Raw genomic sequence first — 18165 nt, forward strand, 5'->3', positions numbered from 1 at the left:
GGTTGGGAGGAGCAACAAAGAAGATCAGTCCAAGAAGAGGGTTCCCACAAGGTGGATGTCTGTCCCCCCTGATGTGGTGCCTACTGCTAGACTCAATGGTGAAAGGGCTCAACAGAGGGGGCGTGTACATGCAGGCTTACTCTGATGACGGAGTGCTACTAGTGAGAGGGACGGTTCTTAGCGCCATAAGAGATATAATGATAAGAGGTCTCAGACAGGTTCTGGGGTGGTGTAGAGAGAGAGGATTGGATCTCAATCCGTCTAAAACAAAGCTAGTGTTATTCACTAATAGAAGGATAAAGGAGATAAAACCCATAAAGATTCAAGGTATAGAACTGGAAATGGTGGACGAGATGAAATATCTGGGCGTTACTCTAGACAGTACACTCAGGTACAAAACTCACATCAAGGAGCAGACGGAAAAAGCTATAAGAACACTGTTTCAATGCAAAAGGGCAGTGGAAAAGAACTGGGGGCTGAAGCCAGGAATGATCCACTGGATCTACAAGGCGGTAATACTACCCAGGGTGCTATATGGGGCCGTGATATGGTGGCGTAGGGCACATATTAAAGAATATCAAAAAGACCTAACCAAAGTACAGAGATTAGCGTGCCTCATGATGACAGGGGCTATGAGAACGATCCCGACACATGCAATGGAGGTTATGCTAGGTTTGAAGCCACTCTGGATTTAGGTGGAGAAAAGAGCCACTGAGCAGTGGTATAGAATGAAAGCGTGCAAGGAATGGAGGGGAAGCTGCGTGGACAAGAGACACGCGCTGATACAAAGAGAGGCATTATCAAAATTTGAGATGTTGATGGCCAATAACGACCTTATAAAGAGGCAGGAGATATTTGATAAGAAATATAGAAAACATATAGGAGAGAGAGACAACTGAAAGGTGGAAGTCAGACATCCGACGACTATCTGCTTTACGGATGGCTCAAGAAGAAGCTCGACGAAACTAGCAGGAGCGGGCATAGTGATCCCTAAACTGGGAGAGAAAGTATCAATACCACTGGGTAGATATGCTAGCGTGTTCCAAGCAGATGTATGTGCTATAGCGCACTGCGCACGTATAGTAAAAGAGAGTGTGCAGCAGGAGGGTGCTGTTGTAATATACACAGATAGCCAAGCAGCACTGAAGGCACTAAAGAAAATATCGGTTACCTCTTCTCTGGTGAGAGAATGTCGAGAGGAGCTTAACTCGATAAGCAAGCAAAGAAGCGTTACGGTGGCATGGGTACCAGGACACCAGGGAGTAACGGGAAATGAGAAGGCGGACGAGCTGGCGAGGATAGGGGCGGAGACGGGATATATAGGTCCGGAACCGGCTCTGCCCATGTCAGCGGATGTCACGAAGGGAGTCATAGAGAAGGTAAAAGAGATAAAAGCACAGAGAGTATGGGAAGAAGAGGCTGGATGCAGACAGTCGAAGATGATGATTAAAGGTATAGATCACAGGAGAACCAGGTATCTTTTGAAACTAGGTAAGAGCAGTCTAAGACTATTGACAGGTATCATTACAGGTCATAACACTCTCAACAGACACCTTAAGATAATGGAAATTAGCAGAGACGCCTCCTGTCCACATTGTGGTAAGTTGTGGTAAGGAGGAGACTAGCTTTCACTTACTAGCAGAGTGTATTATGTATGCGGCATCGCGATATAATACATTCGGTAGAGACACGCTGAGAGAGAATGAACTAAAGGACGTCGAACTTAAAAATGTCCTTCTGTTCTGCAGGAAAACAAGATTTGAGGAGAATAGTGTGGGAATGCCGCCGGGACAGTAACCTGCAGCTCCAACTTCAGGGAACTGGGCTGAATGAACGCGACACGTGGTCGACAGCCCGCCTGCCTCCGGCCGGGTGTCCCTACACTACATCTACATCTACATCTATCACGATAATCTATCATTAAGATAAACAATACTAAATATTATTGTATTTATTGTTATTGAATAATGAAAAGTCACTAACCCTGTAGGTTAGGACTTTGACCAGTTTACATTTTACAATAAGTACTAAACAATGACAATGTCAGACATTAATTAAATATTTATTAATCTGAATATTTTATACAAGAGTTGCTGAGCAGCATACAGTTGAAATCAATGATTTTGCACATTTTGTACGAATCATGATATACAGTGTATAAAAAGGTTAATGGCCATTAACCATTAGCCATTGACGGAAAATGAATTAGTAATGGCCATTAACATCAATGGCCATTAATGTTAATTTATTTCAAAAAAATAACAATTAAAACAAACTAATGGTTAATGGTTTACAAACCATTAAAAATTAAATCAATTTTTAATGAAAATTAAAAATGTGATTAAAAATTAACAATTAACAAGAAGAAATATCATAATTTTATAAAGGCGTCCAAGGGATCAAAGGTCTGCAAGACTGAACTTGTAAAAGATTTGAGTATGTATTACTCATCCTCCTTATGAACCCTGAAATTGATCAATGGTTAATTAAAATTAACAATTACGGCCAACACTGATGATATATATATAAAGTAGGGTTAGGTAAGTAGCTTTTGGTTAAATTTCATTTTACATCATAAATAAGGATTTATAACGAAAAATGACTGTGCATAGTAATTTTATTTCTGTAGAGTAAAGTGCCCTAATTCCAGTCACCCCCCGAATACCAGCCACCTGCATTAATCGTTGAATAACTTTTAATACGTCCAAAAATACACGGCATTTTTGACACGATAATAAACCTTATTTCATGACAATCATAAGGCATACGCTGTGCAAAAATGACCATGATCGGTGCATAATTGACTCTGTCTGTCTCTCGCCGAACGCAGAAGCGTGTGGTGGTTATGCGCCATTTTGCTGAAAATTTCACCTCCGACCGGCTGCGAGGGACCATCTTGGGAAAGCTATTTTGCCATGTTATTGTCACATAATGTAAAGTGTTTTGTTAATTATGGGTGGTTATCATCATCATATCATTTAGTTTATATTTTATTGTTTTTTAAGCTATTTTGGCAGGCAGGTAGCGGAGGTAACATTTACGCGGGTATTTTACTCACACGCTTACCTAAATCATGCACAGTGGGCCGTAGAGAACATTTGAAGACATAGTGCTTTTTTTCATTTATTATTTTTGACTTGCTAGTTCTTTTTTTTTTCGAAAAACGCTTTTTAAAATTTAATTTATACTACTTCTGAAAGAAAAAGAATGTAAATTGTAATCGTATCGTATATGATTTATAATTGTTACACATTTGCTGTGATTATTATTCAAAAGTATTTCTTAATAAAAAGACACGCCAAGATCGCTTACAATCTTTCTAATGGTAAAAAAAACGAACTACAAAAAGATGCCTTTTAACATGACTTTGTATACAGCTTAAAATAAAATTTTGACAATGAATACATTAAAACAAAAAACAATACACTCATTTTTTCGGGCAGTCTTGTAATAAAAGTAATAATACTAAATGGGACAATATTTTGTTTATTTACCTATCATAATTTTTGCTAATGTTAATTTTACTGGGATAATTTTTCATGTCCTTTTATGTACTTTATAGTTTTGACGATCTTGTCTTGTTACATTAAGACTGTCCACGATAAAAAGTGGTCATGCATGATCTGGTAGAGTGGTAGGTGCACCTGTCTTTTTCACCGATTGCAGATTTCAGTTTTTATTTTTAATAATATGTATTGTATATACCTAGGTACAATAAAAAAAAATCGTATTATAATGTAAGTTTATGTTGTAATTGTTTTATTTATCACATTTTAGTATAGATGTTACTATTATTACCGACATTATTATTTGTTGTAGTTTACATAGGTAAATAAATACCGAAGTAATAATAAAAATTAAGTAGGTACGGAAAAAATATATTTTATTCTACATGACAATAATCAACCTGATATTAGAGCATTTCGTCCTCACTTCAGAAAATAAATCTTAAAAAATCAACGGCTGTGTTTATGGTGATTTTAATAGAATTATACGATTGCTAATTAAATTTTACATTATAATAAGAACACTAACTGATGGCCGGTGGGGCCGGAAGGTTCTGGAGTGGCGTTCGCGTACCGGAAGACGAACTGCCGGTAGGCCTCCAACGAGGTGGAGCGACGACCTGGTGAAGGTCGCGGGAATTCGGTGGATGCGAGCGGCACAGGATCGGTCGGAGTGGCGAGCCTTGGGGGAGGCCTATGTCCAGCAGTGGACGTCTATCGGCTGACATGATGATGATGATGAAGTACTTGGTACGAAAGGTAACGAAATTATTAGCGGTTAGTCAGAATAACGCTTAGATGGCTGATATTAGGGCATATTACCCTATAACCCAAATGAAATAAATTGAACCCCTTGTATTTTTGTTTATTTATTTAGCATTAACATTACGAATTAATTGTTTTACATGTATTATATAATCTGTGATGTCAGTTAATATATTTAAAATTAAATCTCCGAGTTCCATGTCCCATTGTCATTGGCAAAGGTGTAAAAATATAAGATAATCATATAAAAATATAAGTCAAGAAGAAAAACCGGCCAGGTGCGAGTCGGACTCGTCCACCGACGGTTCTGTACAAATTAAACTTTTTTTACAAATTTACAGTTTTCAGATTTTTCCCTGTATTTGTAGTGTATCAATTTTGATTCCCTTGAGAGTGTCGAAATATAAGTTTTTTGCGGCACAAACGGCCGTACATATCTTTTTTTTACGTTAACTTAGAAGTTTGATTTTTCACAGCTTCAAGGGACCATAGACCTGAGTATATGGTTTAAATTTCAACTCGATACCTCCATGCGTTCCCAAGATAAAGGGTCTTGACAGACAGACAGACAGACAGACAGACAGACGGACGGACGGACAGACGGACGGTCAACAAAGTCATCTGATAAGAGTTCCGTTTTTTTCCTTTTGAGGTACGGAACCCTAAAAATTAAAGGAATGTTTAGAAATACATAAAAAAATTAAGCATTTCTTTATTTAAAAATGAGAGAAATTAAGATCAGAACAACACTGATCACTGATACTGGCATACAAATCCACAATCCACATTGCTGTTGAAGACTGTAGTTTAACCTTACGAAGTGGATTATTAATTAAGTTAAAACCATAAATTCAGGTCAAACATAATGGCATATAATATTATCCCAGGGATCTTATTATACTGGAATAGTCAATGTTTATTAGATGAATAATTGCAGTTAAATACACCACCTAAACTAAACAGATATGGTTAAAGCAGTAACATACTTGATTATTTAAGACACCTTGAAGAAAAATAATGATGTACTTATTGAGATGCATGCACTGCATACGTTAGGATATGCACATTTTGCATGGAATGTATATTAAAAAACCAGCCAAGTGCGAGTCGGACTCACGCACCGAGGGTTCCGTACTTTTTGGTATTTGTTGTTATAACGCCAACAGAAATACATCATTTGTGAAAATTTCAACTGTCTAGATATCACGGTTCATGAGATACAGCCTGGTGACAGACAGACAGATGGATAGCGGAGTCTTAGTAATAGGGTCCTGTTTGTACCCTTTGGGTACGGAACCCTAAAAAGTAAATCATAATTGCTGGGTATACATAGAGGAAAACCGGACAAGTGCGAGTCGGACTCGCCCACCGAGGGTTCCATACAAATTTAACTTATTTTTTATTTATTCATATTTTTTACAAATTTATAGTTTTTAGATTTTTACCTGTACTTGAAGTATATAAAGACGTTATTTGCAAATTTCATAGTTCTAGGTCAACGGGAAGTACCCTATGAATTTAGATTTGCTTTAGTGTCAAAATATACTTTGTTTGCAGCATCTGTGTTTCTGTGTTTTACGTTAACATAGAAGTTTGTTTGTTTCCGCAGCTTCAAGGGACTGTAGACCTGAGTATTAGGTTTTAATTTCAACTTGATACCTCCACGCGTTCCCGAGATAAAGGGTCTTGAGTCTTGACAGACAGACAGATGGACGGACAGAGAACAAAGTGATCCTTTTTTTCTTCTGAGGTACGGAACCCCAAAAACTATACAAATAAGAAAAGGTTATCAACTTAATATCACAGTAACATGTGTATCTTTTTATAAGTTTATTTTGTTAAATCACCATGTGTACTTGTGGTGTTTATTTTAATGTTAAAAGCAGCCACCAAAAAACAATAATATTTACAAAAGAAAGGTGTAATCAGTAATCACTTCATATCAATCTCAATCAATATAATTAGCTTTTGCTATCAATACAATTAGCTTTTGCTTTTGATGATAATCATGATTGTATTTGATTGAATATTGTAGTAGGTAAAGCTTGTAATCTTAAAAATTGTTGGTTATGTATGTTTTGATTCAGTAATGACTGTATTTTCATATATTTTGATTTATGTTTGGATTAGAAATACCAAGAAATACGTAGGCGACGTGAATACATTTGGTAGGATAGTTTTGTAGTTTAGAATTACTATAACTTACCTTAAAGTAGCCACCTTGATATAGTGTGTCTGGGGGGCCGAATATCGCCACTTCCCACTCAAACAAATTGTCTTCTCCACAAAGTTTCACTCTGAACCCTTCCACGGGCTCCTCCTGCAGACTCTTGTACTCTAGGGCCAAAGCCCTGAGGGCAGAACTCGTCGGAACTGTGCTAGACATTGTCTTTTGCTAATTTAATTTTACACTAAAATCACTATCTACTAAAAGAAAAAGACTTTATCGACATAACACTGTGGAACTCTCCTCACGATCCACGTATTCACAAGGCATTTCTACTTGAGTCACAACGACCGACGAAATTTGGTAAACATATCGCCAGCATAGCTTACGGATTATTTATGAACACACTTCGAAACGCCAAAACTGAAAACATAACGTTGTAATTATGCAGCAGCAATAAACGTTTGAAAAATGCACTAAAGGTCCAAACTACGCGGCGTGCGATTCAACAATGAGATTAAGAAATTGTTCGCTGCTATTCTGCCCAAACAATCGCAATTCCAACTTCCAAGGAAATCGGCTGCGTGCTCGTACAGCTGCTGCCTGAGTTGCCCGACCGAATATTGTGGATTGTGGAACAGCTGTTATTTCCGTGCTTGCTTGATTGCGCAGCGGCGTGACGCACACAGCAGTAGCACACAGCTATTGACTTGAAGACACCTAATGCCATCTAGTAATGTAGTAATACTAGTACAACAATAATTTCTTAGGTGGCACTAATATTAATTTTGATCTTGGTTCCTCCGTTAGTAGTGTGGTAATAACAGTTTAACCTAGATGGCGCTTATATCAACTATTCTTAAAGTTTTCATTTTATTTATAGATGGCGCCTTTTTCAAAAATCTTAAACTTACAAGTGGTTCTACAGATGGCGCTGGCGGTATGGTTATTATTCTAAGTTCCAAGTTTTTCAGTTCATGCACTCATGCGAAATGCATTTAATTGTATTATTTTAGCTTTTGCTCGTTTTTTGACCACATACATAATTTGATATAAAATGCATTTACAAACTAAATATACCTATAAACACAGATTATATAATACTGTATTACGAATGAATGTGGAGGGAAGTAACGGGAGCGGAAAATCGAGGAAAAGCTGGAGGTGGATCGACTGTGTGAGAGTCTGAGAGATGGTATGAAACTAACGCGAGTGAATGATGAGATGACGGGCGAGAGAGAGAGGTATGGAAGAAAAAGACATGCTGCGCCGACCCCAAATGAATGGGATGAGGGCAAGCGAATGATGATCCGCCCGAACTGCCGCAGGCAAGTTGCACCGCATTGCGTAATTCCTCCATACTTACTACCAAAACCGGAAGTGCGAGTCGGACTCGCCCACCAACCACGAAATGGCGAAAAAAAATTTGGCTGTTTCATAGGTTCATTTTGGCTGGTCCATTTTCTATGAGGGTAATTTTTTTTTCGCGATTTCGTGGTTGGTCCCATAGTAAAAGTTGCTGAATATAATCCCTAAATCTCCCTGGCAACGGGAATGCAGTTATTTTTTAGCCACCGTGTATACGATGAATAGGTAATTAAAGCATACTGTCAGTTTTCTTAATTTAAATGTATACCACAGACAATCTGTAATGGGGAGTTAAAGGTGCATGATAAATCGACTTATTTGCGCGGGCAGACAATAACCGACTAATATCAAAACGGCTTTCTTCTCTCCAAATTCAAATGCGTTTACGTCGGTCTGTCGTCTTCCGCGCAGGCAGTGGGCGCGTGATTCAAAAGCCGCTCGCCCACCCATCCGCCTTGTATGGGCTGGCGAGTTGTGCGACCCACGGACACACTGCCTTCGGTTTAATGTTTTTGCAATCAAGTTTTACTGCACTTCTAAAAAGTAAACTAAAGCCCTTCATAGGTAAATATGTCACATTTGTATGAGACAGGCGATACCTCACGATACCTATTCAAACAGGGTTGAGGCGCCAAAATTGATACCTTTCTAAATCAGGCTTTATCTAGTACCTAATAATCAAATGGGGTTGGCAACTGTCAAAGGTTTGCAGAGATGGCGCCATCATAGCTTGCCCCTTTTTCTATGAAATTTGGCTTAAAGGGCTGGCATCCAGAGCATTAAAAAAACAAAAATTTGACACAATTCTAGGGATTGACAGGGCAAACTATGCTGGTGCCATCTGCTAAACACTTCGACCGGCCAACCCCATTGGTAGGATTGATAACAAATCAAGTCCTAAATATTTAAAAATATAGGCACGTACCACGTACCTACTATTTCGCACGAATAGAAATAAAATTGACGATATCATTTCTCAATTAGACCAGGCCACTAAAACGTCGTTAGCATTACCACTTGTTTGAGACCTTTGTTCCTTGACGGAGGGTGCTTACAAGTCGCGGTTGGCTGCGTTTTTTGGATAGCAATCGTGTACGCGGTGTACGGCAGTACCGAATAAAGTGGGGAGGGCTTACGTTTCATTAACGCCTGAATGTAATACTGTATCAAAATGATCGTACTCCTGGATGTCCAATAGTCCAAGGTACCTTGGACGTGGTCATTTGTTTTTTACTTAACAAAATCAGGTTAATTGCATGCTTTGCAAGACACGCAGCCACTGTCAAAGGATGAAATGTACCTAATTGACAACTGGACGTCGCCTTGCACCAAAGTGGTATGCAAATGTGCCCACTCGTTAGGGTCACAGAAAGACATTGAAATGAAACAGATGCCGCAAATTTAATACGATACGAAACGACAAAGCCAAGCGTAACCATTATTTACGTGTGAAGCCACTAGACTCTAAACTTATATATAGAGCATTTGAGCGACAGACATTGTTGTGTTAACTAATTCCTCTGGTGTTGCGATGGACACCATGGGCGGCGGTGATCGCTTACCATCAGGTGATCCGTCTGCTCGTTTGCCTCCTATATCATAAAAAAAAACTTCATTTTAGCTTGGGCAAAAATGCTTTTGTATGTCCGGATGTTCTCCTCTCCGGATTCTCTAGTTTGTGAGCAGGTTCGGAAGTAAGATAGAATTTTTTTGTTGACAACAAAATGGTGGAAATTGGCATATAGAACTTAAGTGCCAATAGGGTATATGACACTTAAGACCACTGTGAGTTCGCTGCGATAATGACTCAACAAAGTATGTTTTATTTTTTCTCGACACCAACTGGTAAAGGACCTCTTGATTGTTCAAAAACTAATGAAAAAGTTGCATATCCACATGTGGGGCAAAGTAATCAGATGCAAATTTTGAGTTATTTGCTTATGTTAGCTGGTAGAATTGACTTTTAAATGATGATTTGCAATGATACATTTTTTATTACGTTCATTTGGATTTGATTTGGTATTTCATTGTTAGTGGTGAAAAATTTTGTGTTTCACTCGGAGGCACCCTAACCCTTGTGCCTTGAAACCCTCGCAACGCTCGAGATTCCACTCCTTGAACCACTCGCTACGTTCGTGGTTCAATTTTGGAACCTTTCGTTTGCTCGGGCAGCCACGATGACCAGCTGATAACACCTAAGTCGCGTAAGCGGGCATATATTTCTATTTAGGGGGTACCCCCAACATGCATTTTAGATTTTGGAATTTTTATATTTTTCCCACTCAGAATCACGAGCTCTTTCGATCCTAATAAGGGAGAAAAAGTGTACTTAACATTTTATACAAAATTTTTTGTCCGTCTTGTTACGGTCACAGCTAGGTTACGGTCATAGGTTCAAGGTTGTATTGAAAACCGTAACCAAACGGACCAAAAATTTTGGGGACATTTTTTTTCAGTAATAATGGAAATGCTCGTGATTCTGAGTAAAAATATATAATATAAAAATTCCCAATTTTAACACAAAATTTTTTGGTACAACGTACAACTAAATTGGAAAAGTAATACGCTGAAGAATAAGATATAGATGACTGAGTAGAGATAAATATACTTATTCATAAGCTTATTCAAGGTATTTTAGAATAAAAAAAACATTTATGGATTGTGTGTTTAAATTGTCTGAAACCTTTCTATTTTTAGGGTTCCGTACCTCAAAAGGAAAAAACGGAACCCTTATAGGATCACTCGTGCGTCTGTCTGTCTGTCCGTCTGTCACAGCCTATTTTCTCCGAAACTACTGGTCCAATTAAGTTGAAATTTGGTATACATATGTAAGTTTGTGACCCAAAGACGGGCATGTAACGTAAACAAATGAATTTTAAATATGGGGGCCACTTTTGGGGGGTAAATGAGACAATTAAAAAATAAAGTTTTTCAAACTATATCCTGTTATATATCAAATGAAAGAGCTCATTGTGAGGATCTCAAATATATTTTTTTAATAATTTTAGGATAAACAATTTATAAGTTATTCAAGAAAATAGACAAAAAATGACCATTCCCCCCTTTATCTCCGAAACTACTGGGTCTAAAATTAAAAAAAAAAAATACACAAAATAGATTTTTACCTATAGATTACAGGAAAACCTATTAGAAATTGCAGTCAAGCGTGAGTCGGACTTAATTACGTAGTTTTTGATACGACCCCTACGGGTTATTTAATGACGTTTTACTCACGTTTTACATAAAAAATACATTGTTTAAATTGTGTCATGTACGGAACTCTTGGAACGCGAGTCCTACTCGCACTTGGCCGGTTTTTTTATATGACAGACAGAAATACGAAGAAAACCTGAAGTCAGGTCTATTTTTTTGTAAACAGTGTGTCATGGACTTGGAACGTGTTGACCAAAGTTATTTTAGAAAATAATGAATAAAACCACCCACGTTTCTACGTTCTTCGATGACAAATAGCTTAAGTTTAACTACATGATTGCATCAATGTTTTCTAGTACAAGCTGTGATTAAGACGAGTTTATCGCGGTTCATTTACACCATTTTTGGTCCGAATCCAACGAGATGTAAGCGCTTACGTGTCTCGAAGGTTAGTGGGCGACGTCAAGGTGTGGGGGGCTGCGGCGCCGGCGACCGGCGGCGGCGTCGCACGCGCAGAATCCGCGGCACAGTCGCGAGGAGCGCGCGCACCGCACCACGCGACAACGAACACGAACGACCCGCGAGATATAAACACACGGCAATTGTTTGACTAATTATGTGATTTGATATAAGACTATTTAAAAATATTTAATTGTAATTTAAGGATCTCGTTTACAGTTTTACTATAAATTATTAATTTTTTATTTATTGAAAGTGGGACCAAAATGACTATAAAAAATAAAAAGACTAAATCGAAGACGTCCGAGGCGTCAACCAGTGCGAGTAGTGTGCAGAAGTCCAACTCCAGCACATCCACGACCGTGCAGCACAGCAGCAACACTCTGCAGAAGGTGTCGTCCGGCAAGAAAGTGCGCTACATTCAGGTGAAGGTGGAAGAAGAAGATCCTCTCATGATCACGGACATCTCGGACAACATGTCGCATAGCGGCTCCACCGTGTCCGAAGCTTACAACAGCCATCCTCACTACATAATCGCCGAAGCACCTTCCATAACAGATTTATCCCAGCTGCCTCAACCCCGCCAAGATCACCATGTCAGCGACATGGTACAGTCGACCACCGGCGAGTTTGTATCCAGCTCCCTGCACGAGTCTTCGTCTTCGCACCAGCAGAGCTCGACCAATGAAACATTCCAATCGTCATCCACATCTTTGCAGCGTTCAGGATCTGGTCACAGCCGCAGTCAACTTGAAAGCAGTATTAACGCTACTGGCAGTCAGACTCTTAATACCGGTTTTATTGATAAGTCGGTTCGTGACAATTCTGGCGTGAATACGAAATTTTTGTCAAGTACTCAAGGCGCTAATTCTACTAATTCGTTCCTCGAGATGGAACGTCAAGAACTTACGTCTCAGTCTTCGAACGCGCACACTAGTGCTACTACGGAAGCTACGACGACTAGTTCAACTCATCAATCATCGCAACATCATCAACGATCAGACCAACCTCACCAGCATCACAACAATATAACTGGTGATAAGATAACTGGCCAGAACTTCTCTCCTAAAGGTAAAAACATGCAAACCGTACGATCGGATTCCTCTAACTTCTATGAAGGCGATGGCACTCTCGACAAGAACGTCAATTCAAAACAATACAGCAGCACGTCGCATACCAGTGAGGCTAAAAGTAGCAATGTGACTAAATCATCGTCATCGTCTTATGTCGTGGAAATTGTTGACGGTAAAGAACGCATTATCGACAGTTCGAGCAGGGAATGGGGAGATGCCCAAAAGCAAGCCACCAGTGAAGCCTATGCTAGTGTAAGTGGCACTGGAATTAAGCCTCAATCCGTACACAGCGTGCAAAATTACGACATGAAGTCTAAATATGATACTGGAAAACCAGGCCAGAAACCTTCCAGTCAAATGACCATTAAGGAAGATTCAAAGCTTGTTAAAGACGGAAACCAGATTACTACTCATTCAAGTCTGATCTCCGAAAAAGATAATGTAAAACAGCGGCAAATAAGTTCTACACAAGAGCAGTTGCTATCCTCTGATCAACAATATAATTCGTCAACTTCAGACACTTCAAAACATATCACAGATCAACAGAGCAATACGACCACATCTGATACTTCAAAGCATGTCCTTGATCAACAGAAGCATACAACTGTATCAGATACAACTAACCACAAAGTAAGTGAACAGCGTAGCACGTCAACTTCTGATACTACCAACATTCAGAGGAGCAGCAATGTTGTTGAAGATATCAACAAAAGTAATGAAACTGCTAAAGAGAGAAGAAAGAACTTAAATCAAACCGATTCGTCCAACTTTTATGGCTACGATTCAACTATTCAAAATGAATTACAAAAAGTTGGCGATATTCTGAATGTAGGAAAAGTCGAGAATCTTAACTTATCTACTAAAATTATGAAGAGTAACACAAGCAGCGCACAACAAGCATCTACATCTTCATACAAAGTTGAAATAGTCGACGGAAAGGAAACAGTGGTCGATAGTTCTCACCGAGAATGGGGCGATAGCAAGGATCATTCCACACATGAAAAGAGTCACAATATTAGTGGCACCGGAATCAAACCAGAACACGAGTACCGTCGTCATGTACTGGATAAAGAATCTCATTATGATACAGGGAAAAAAGGAGTCCCCACTAGTTCTACTCAGATTACAGAAGAATCCCTTCTGGTAAAAGATGGCCAGGAAATAGCCTCAACAAGCAATACTTATGTAGGCGATTTCACTAAGAAAAGAGCATTAACGGAGCACACTGACATCGAAGATATTTTGAATAAGCGAATCCAAGATACTACTGATAGGTCAAATATTACTGATTCCACTACCTATCTATCAACAACAGCCGATACCCAGTCTTCAAATGTAAACATTAAAGATACAACTGATTTTGCAATCATTGAAAAGCAAAATTTGACTAAAGAAACTAGCTCAACGTCTCAAACTAAGGATACTTTGACCACTTATGAGCAAAGTACTGGGACTTGGAATGGAAAGTTTGTCTACGAAACCGATGACGACAGGCCAAAAAGACCAAAAGAAATGTCACCTTTTGGTAGACCGGAACCCAGGCACCATCTAAAGCGCCAGGATACTGAAGAAAATATAATTCTATCTTCAAGGGATATCAAGGATTTTACATCCATAACTGACTTAAGAAAGATCATTGAATCTACACAATCTAAGAAAGACATAATAGTCAGTGATAAGAGCATTGTTATCAAACGAAACATAGATGACAGAGTTTTGAAAGATATTCTTGAAACAGTCAAGAAATATCCATTCAAAAGAATCGAAAAAGTAACCTTTGGAACAAAAATCAATGAAGACGTTAAGGATCTTTATGAAGGAATAGACACAGAGGAGCAAACAACAGTTATTAACACCAGCAATACTGATGTGATTAAGAAATCATTCCAAGTGGAGAAGAATAGAAGTCAAGTCGAGGTTATCAGATACATTAATGAAAACGGTATCAAAACAAGGATAGTCACTTACGAGGATGCGAAAGAAGATGATAAAGTGAAAACAAACGTATACGTGGACAATGCTTCGTCGTTAGACGTCAAAAACTTGGTAAGTGTTGAGCAAAGCCTGGAAACAGTTAATTAAACAGTGATCCTCGTGGAAGATCTCGTGATATAATCATTTATTTTTCTTTTCCTTTAGAGCGACGTTCGTACGACGAAAGACGTATTGCGCGAATACGACGTGGTAGACCACGCCATCACCAAAGATGTGACCACCGTCCGCTCTGTTTACGACGAGAAGATCAACAAGAAAACAGTGCGAGACGACAGGACCACCGTGGATGAGACGGTCATCATCGAAGAGACCAGGCCTCGCGGTCCCAAGAAACCTGAGAAGACCGTCGTTAAGGAGCAGTGCATTTGCGAAATCTGCACTTGTGGGTGAGTACTGAATTATATCTGTTATTCCTCCATATTGTACAGTAAGACTCGCTTTTCTGTAGGGACAACGCCAAGAACACCCCTTAAGCGGGAAAGCGTAAAAGTGGGAAAATTGATGTAAGTATTTGTTTTTAGGCGCCGTTAAATTCATTGTGTTCAACGTCACACTTTTTATCACGATGATGCCTCGGTAAATTTGCGGTAAAACTCTGTTATTACGTGAAATTGTATCATCAATACCGATAGGCCGCTTCGAACGGTGTTTTGTAGAGTGGCCGTGAGCTAATTGAGCTCATTGTGTGTCGTGGTCACCGCGGGTCATCCCCGCGCGGGACACAAATAAACATGCTATCACGCGAAATTAAACAAATTTAAACAATCAAACAATCACTGTTAGATAGTAACGGCCAATAAATATTAAATAGGAATATTAAATTGTCTTAAATCTTTCAATTCTCAACCGCTTACGAAATAGTGACGTGAATAAGATGAGTATTGAATTCAAATTCGTGACACACAATGATTTCATTTCTATATTCAGTAGTTACATTCATCGTTTACACAACACAATTCATCTACATATACATAAACGCTAAATAAATAAACGTACTAAATGGGCTTGGACGAAGCGTTTTACATGCTTACCTACATATGAGAAAGAATTGTAAAAGAAAATAGTTATTTGTGCAACAAGAGAGGAAAGTTGGTTTTTCTTGCGAGTGTTTATTTTGAGTCCCGAGAAAGCGAAAGATTCTATAATTGAATCACGAGCGAAGCGATTAATTCTAAGCTAGAATCTTGAGTGTAACGAGGGACTCAAAAACACGAGATGTAAAATAACTTTGCTCTCGTGTTGCACACATAATTTTTCACCTCAGTAGTGTGAACATATTAAAGGTTAAAACTTAAAATATATTTCAAATTACACAGAATACTAAAGATAAAAAAAAAGTATGAAGTGGCAGTTCATGGCCTTCACCAAATTAAAAAGCTACTTTGTTTCACTACGTACTACGTGGAGTGAGGAAAGTTGCACTTTCTTCACTCCCTGGAGTGAGGAAAGTCGCACTTTCCTCACTCCAGGGAGAGACGAAAGTAGGCTTGTTCGAGCTGCTGAGGTGAAAAAAAATGCACATTTAACTGTTAAACACTTGGCCGTGAATACTGTGCCAAGTAAAAAGTGGCTTATGTCAGAACATTCCTTCTCGCCGAGTCATCAGTGTCATCACAACATTCACAACATGGTCGATAATTAAGTACCTACTTAATTTAACTTTCATTACACCTACGGAGCGTACCGTCTATTAAAACCATAGTTGTTACTGTGTAAAGTGATAACGATTACATTAGTAAAATAAATAATTCGTTAACAACTGTTGGTAAACTACAAATGGGTAAAGAGACCCCAAGAATGGTTCAAATTTTCATCCTCGCTATGACTATCAAATTTAGATAGTTTTCAAAAACCCCTCTTGTTGTTATTTAACAATTTGTAATAACATTGGAACAATGCATTGGATGTCATTTTGTATGTTAAAATTTACGCTATTATGCAGGTTATGTTAACATATTTACGCAAACGAGGTTGCCAGCGCCTCTCCAACGTTTTCATAACATTAGTCGTTTATTTACTTGTCTAGGTACTGTCTTGTGGTGTGGCAATTTTCCTGTTTTACGCAGTCCTTGGCTCAACGTGGCAGTTTCAATAATCTTATGGTGGCATCACGGTGGCATATATACATAGTAAAGAATTCGTTCGGTTTTTCTGACGCTTACGCAACCCGTTCTAATGACTAATGTCTCGAACGTGTCTTGGTAACGTCGGTTATATTACAGAAAAGGCCATTTAAAGATTATCTATCTATACATTGTATTATGTTTCTTATTATACGGGTGATCTACCTACTATATTATTCTATTAACAATGTATTATATACTGGGCGCCATACAATGTTGTTAGTATTTTACGACACTGAGCACAACTTATTATAGGAAGTTTCGAAATTTTTGGAACAATATAAGTATTCGTCATATTCTGATAAGTAAAACTAAACTCATGAAACAGATGTTTTTACTGTGTTTTTAACTCTACCCGCTCTACCGTGTAAATAAAAGTAAAATTTATTTTAGAATAAGTATAAAATACAAACACTTAGGCCGTAATATAATGTGAGTCATAAATGTTATCATAATATTTACCGGGTGGGGTAGGTACAGTACGTTATTGGTTTTGTAAGACGTAGACCATTTGCTCTAGGGCCGTGGGCAGCTGGCGAGCCGAGTTAAAGTTCCATTTAGTGACACCCGCAATTTAAAACTGGTTTGTGTAATGAGAAACTTGAGAAAGCTCAAAGTTAATTTAGCATCGAAGCATATATAAGTATTTTCAATAAAAATTACCCTTTAACATATGACAAAACCGTAGATCCGGGCTCTGAAACCTCCGACCGTTGTTCTAACTTTCATGCAAATAAAAAGGCAGTTATACCTAAGTTTATCTGTGTAATACATTTTTGTAGCTTAGCAATCCGGTTATGTTGATATCCTTCGTAGTTTCCCATGAGAGTAGTATTTATAAAACAAATGATTAGGAGAGACAATACTAAATTTAGCGACACACTCGTTCTCGTTACCGATCCTAAAGGTCAGACAAATATAGAGAAGTGAATCTTTGTCACAACACTCCCAACCAGAATCACCATAGCATTGGGTAATAACTACTGCTTTTCATTGATATCAGCCGTTAACAAATTGTGAAGGTCTGCTGGCAAGGTTCAAAGTTCGTTGGCTTTTGTTGCATTTCTAGTGACCATGCTCGTGTGTGCTATGTTGTCACGCAATAAATTAAAATTGTACAAACGTTCATTGCCTCTTATACCAGAATAACACGAAACGTATATTCAGTAAAAGTTTTGATTCTTCAGACAAACTACTGGAAAAATATGTATATATTATATATAACTTGTATATAATTTACATTATTGGCACAAGGTTAAGGATACAGTCGATTCATCTTCGGTGAAATAACATATAAGGCCAGATAATTCGTCAGCCTTAAACGAATGCAAAGGAGATCGACGACAGGGCTATATATCTGAGTAGGAGTCTCTAGGTCACGCCTACTCAGCCGTGTCACTTCCTTATTTGGCACTATCCTCTATTTCCTTCGACAGAGATTACCTATACGATACTTGACAATACATTTTAAGATGACAACAAGTACAACTTAGTGAATGAATCGGTTAAAAAATACGAGAGAGAAAGTCTATAAGGTGACAAAATAGAAATAATTA

At 38.4% G+C, this 18165-nt stretch overlaps 2 protein-coding genes across 7 annotated transcripts in view; one reads left to right on the forward strand and one right to left on the reverse strand.

The window, feature by feature from the left end:
• Positions 1-7062, reverse strand: part of LOC134749231 (ubiquitin-conjugating enzyme E2 R2) — a 38119-nt gene extending 31057 nt beyond the window's left edge. The window contains exon 1 of the mRNA XM_063684118.1: positions 6478-7062. Coding sequence (XP_063540188.1) covers positions 6478-6657 — 180 coding nt within the window. The 5' untranslated portion in view covers positions 6658-7062. The remainder of the gene's footprint in view (positions 1-6477) is intronic.
• A 4418-nt stretch (positions 7063-11480) lies between these two features.
• Positions 11481-18165, forward strand: part of LOC134749202 (titin) — a 38444-nt gene continuing 31759 nt past the window's right edge. For 3 of the 6 annotated variants that reach the window (XM_063684066.1, XM_063684070.1, XM_063684067.1), the window contains exons 1-2: positions 11481-14537; positions 14631-14872. In XM_063684066.1, the coding sequence (XP_063540136.1) occupies positions 11685-14537; positions 14631-14872 (3095 nt within the window). In that variant the 5' untranslated portion in view covers positions 11481-11684. The remainder of the gene's footprint in view (positions 14538-14630; positions 14873-18165) is intronic. The other 3 variants (XM_063684069.1, XM_063684068.1, XM_063684071.1) reach the window with 2 other exon arrangements.

This window comes from Cydia strobilella, chromosome 18, assembly GCF_947568885.1.
Source record: "Cydia strobilella chromosome 18, ilCydStro3.1, whole genome shotgun sequence".
NCBI lineage: Eukaryota > Metazoa > Arthropoda > Insecta > Lepidoptera > Tortricidae > Cydia > Cydia strobilella.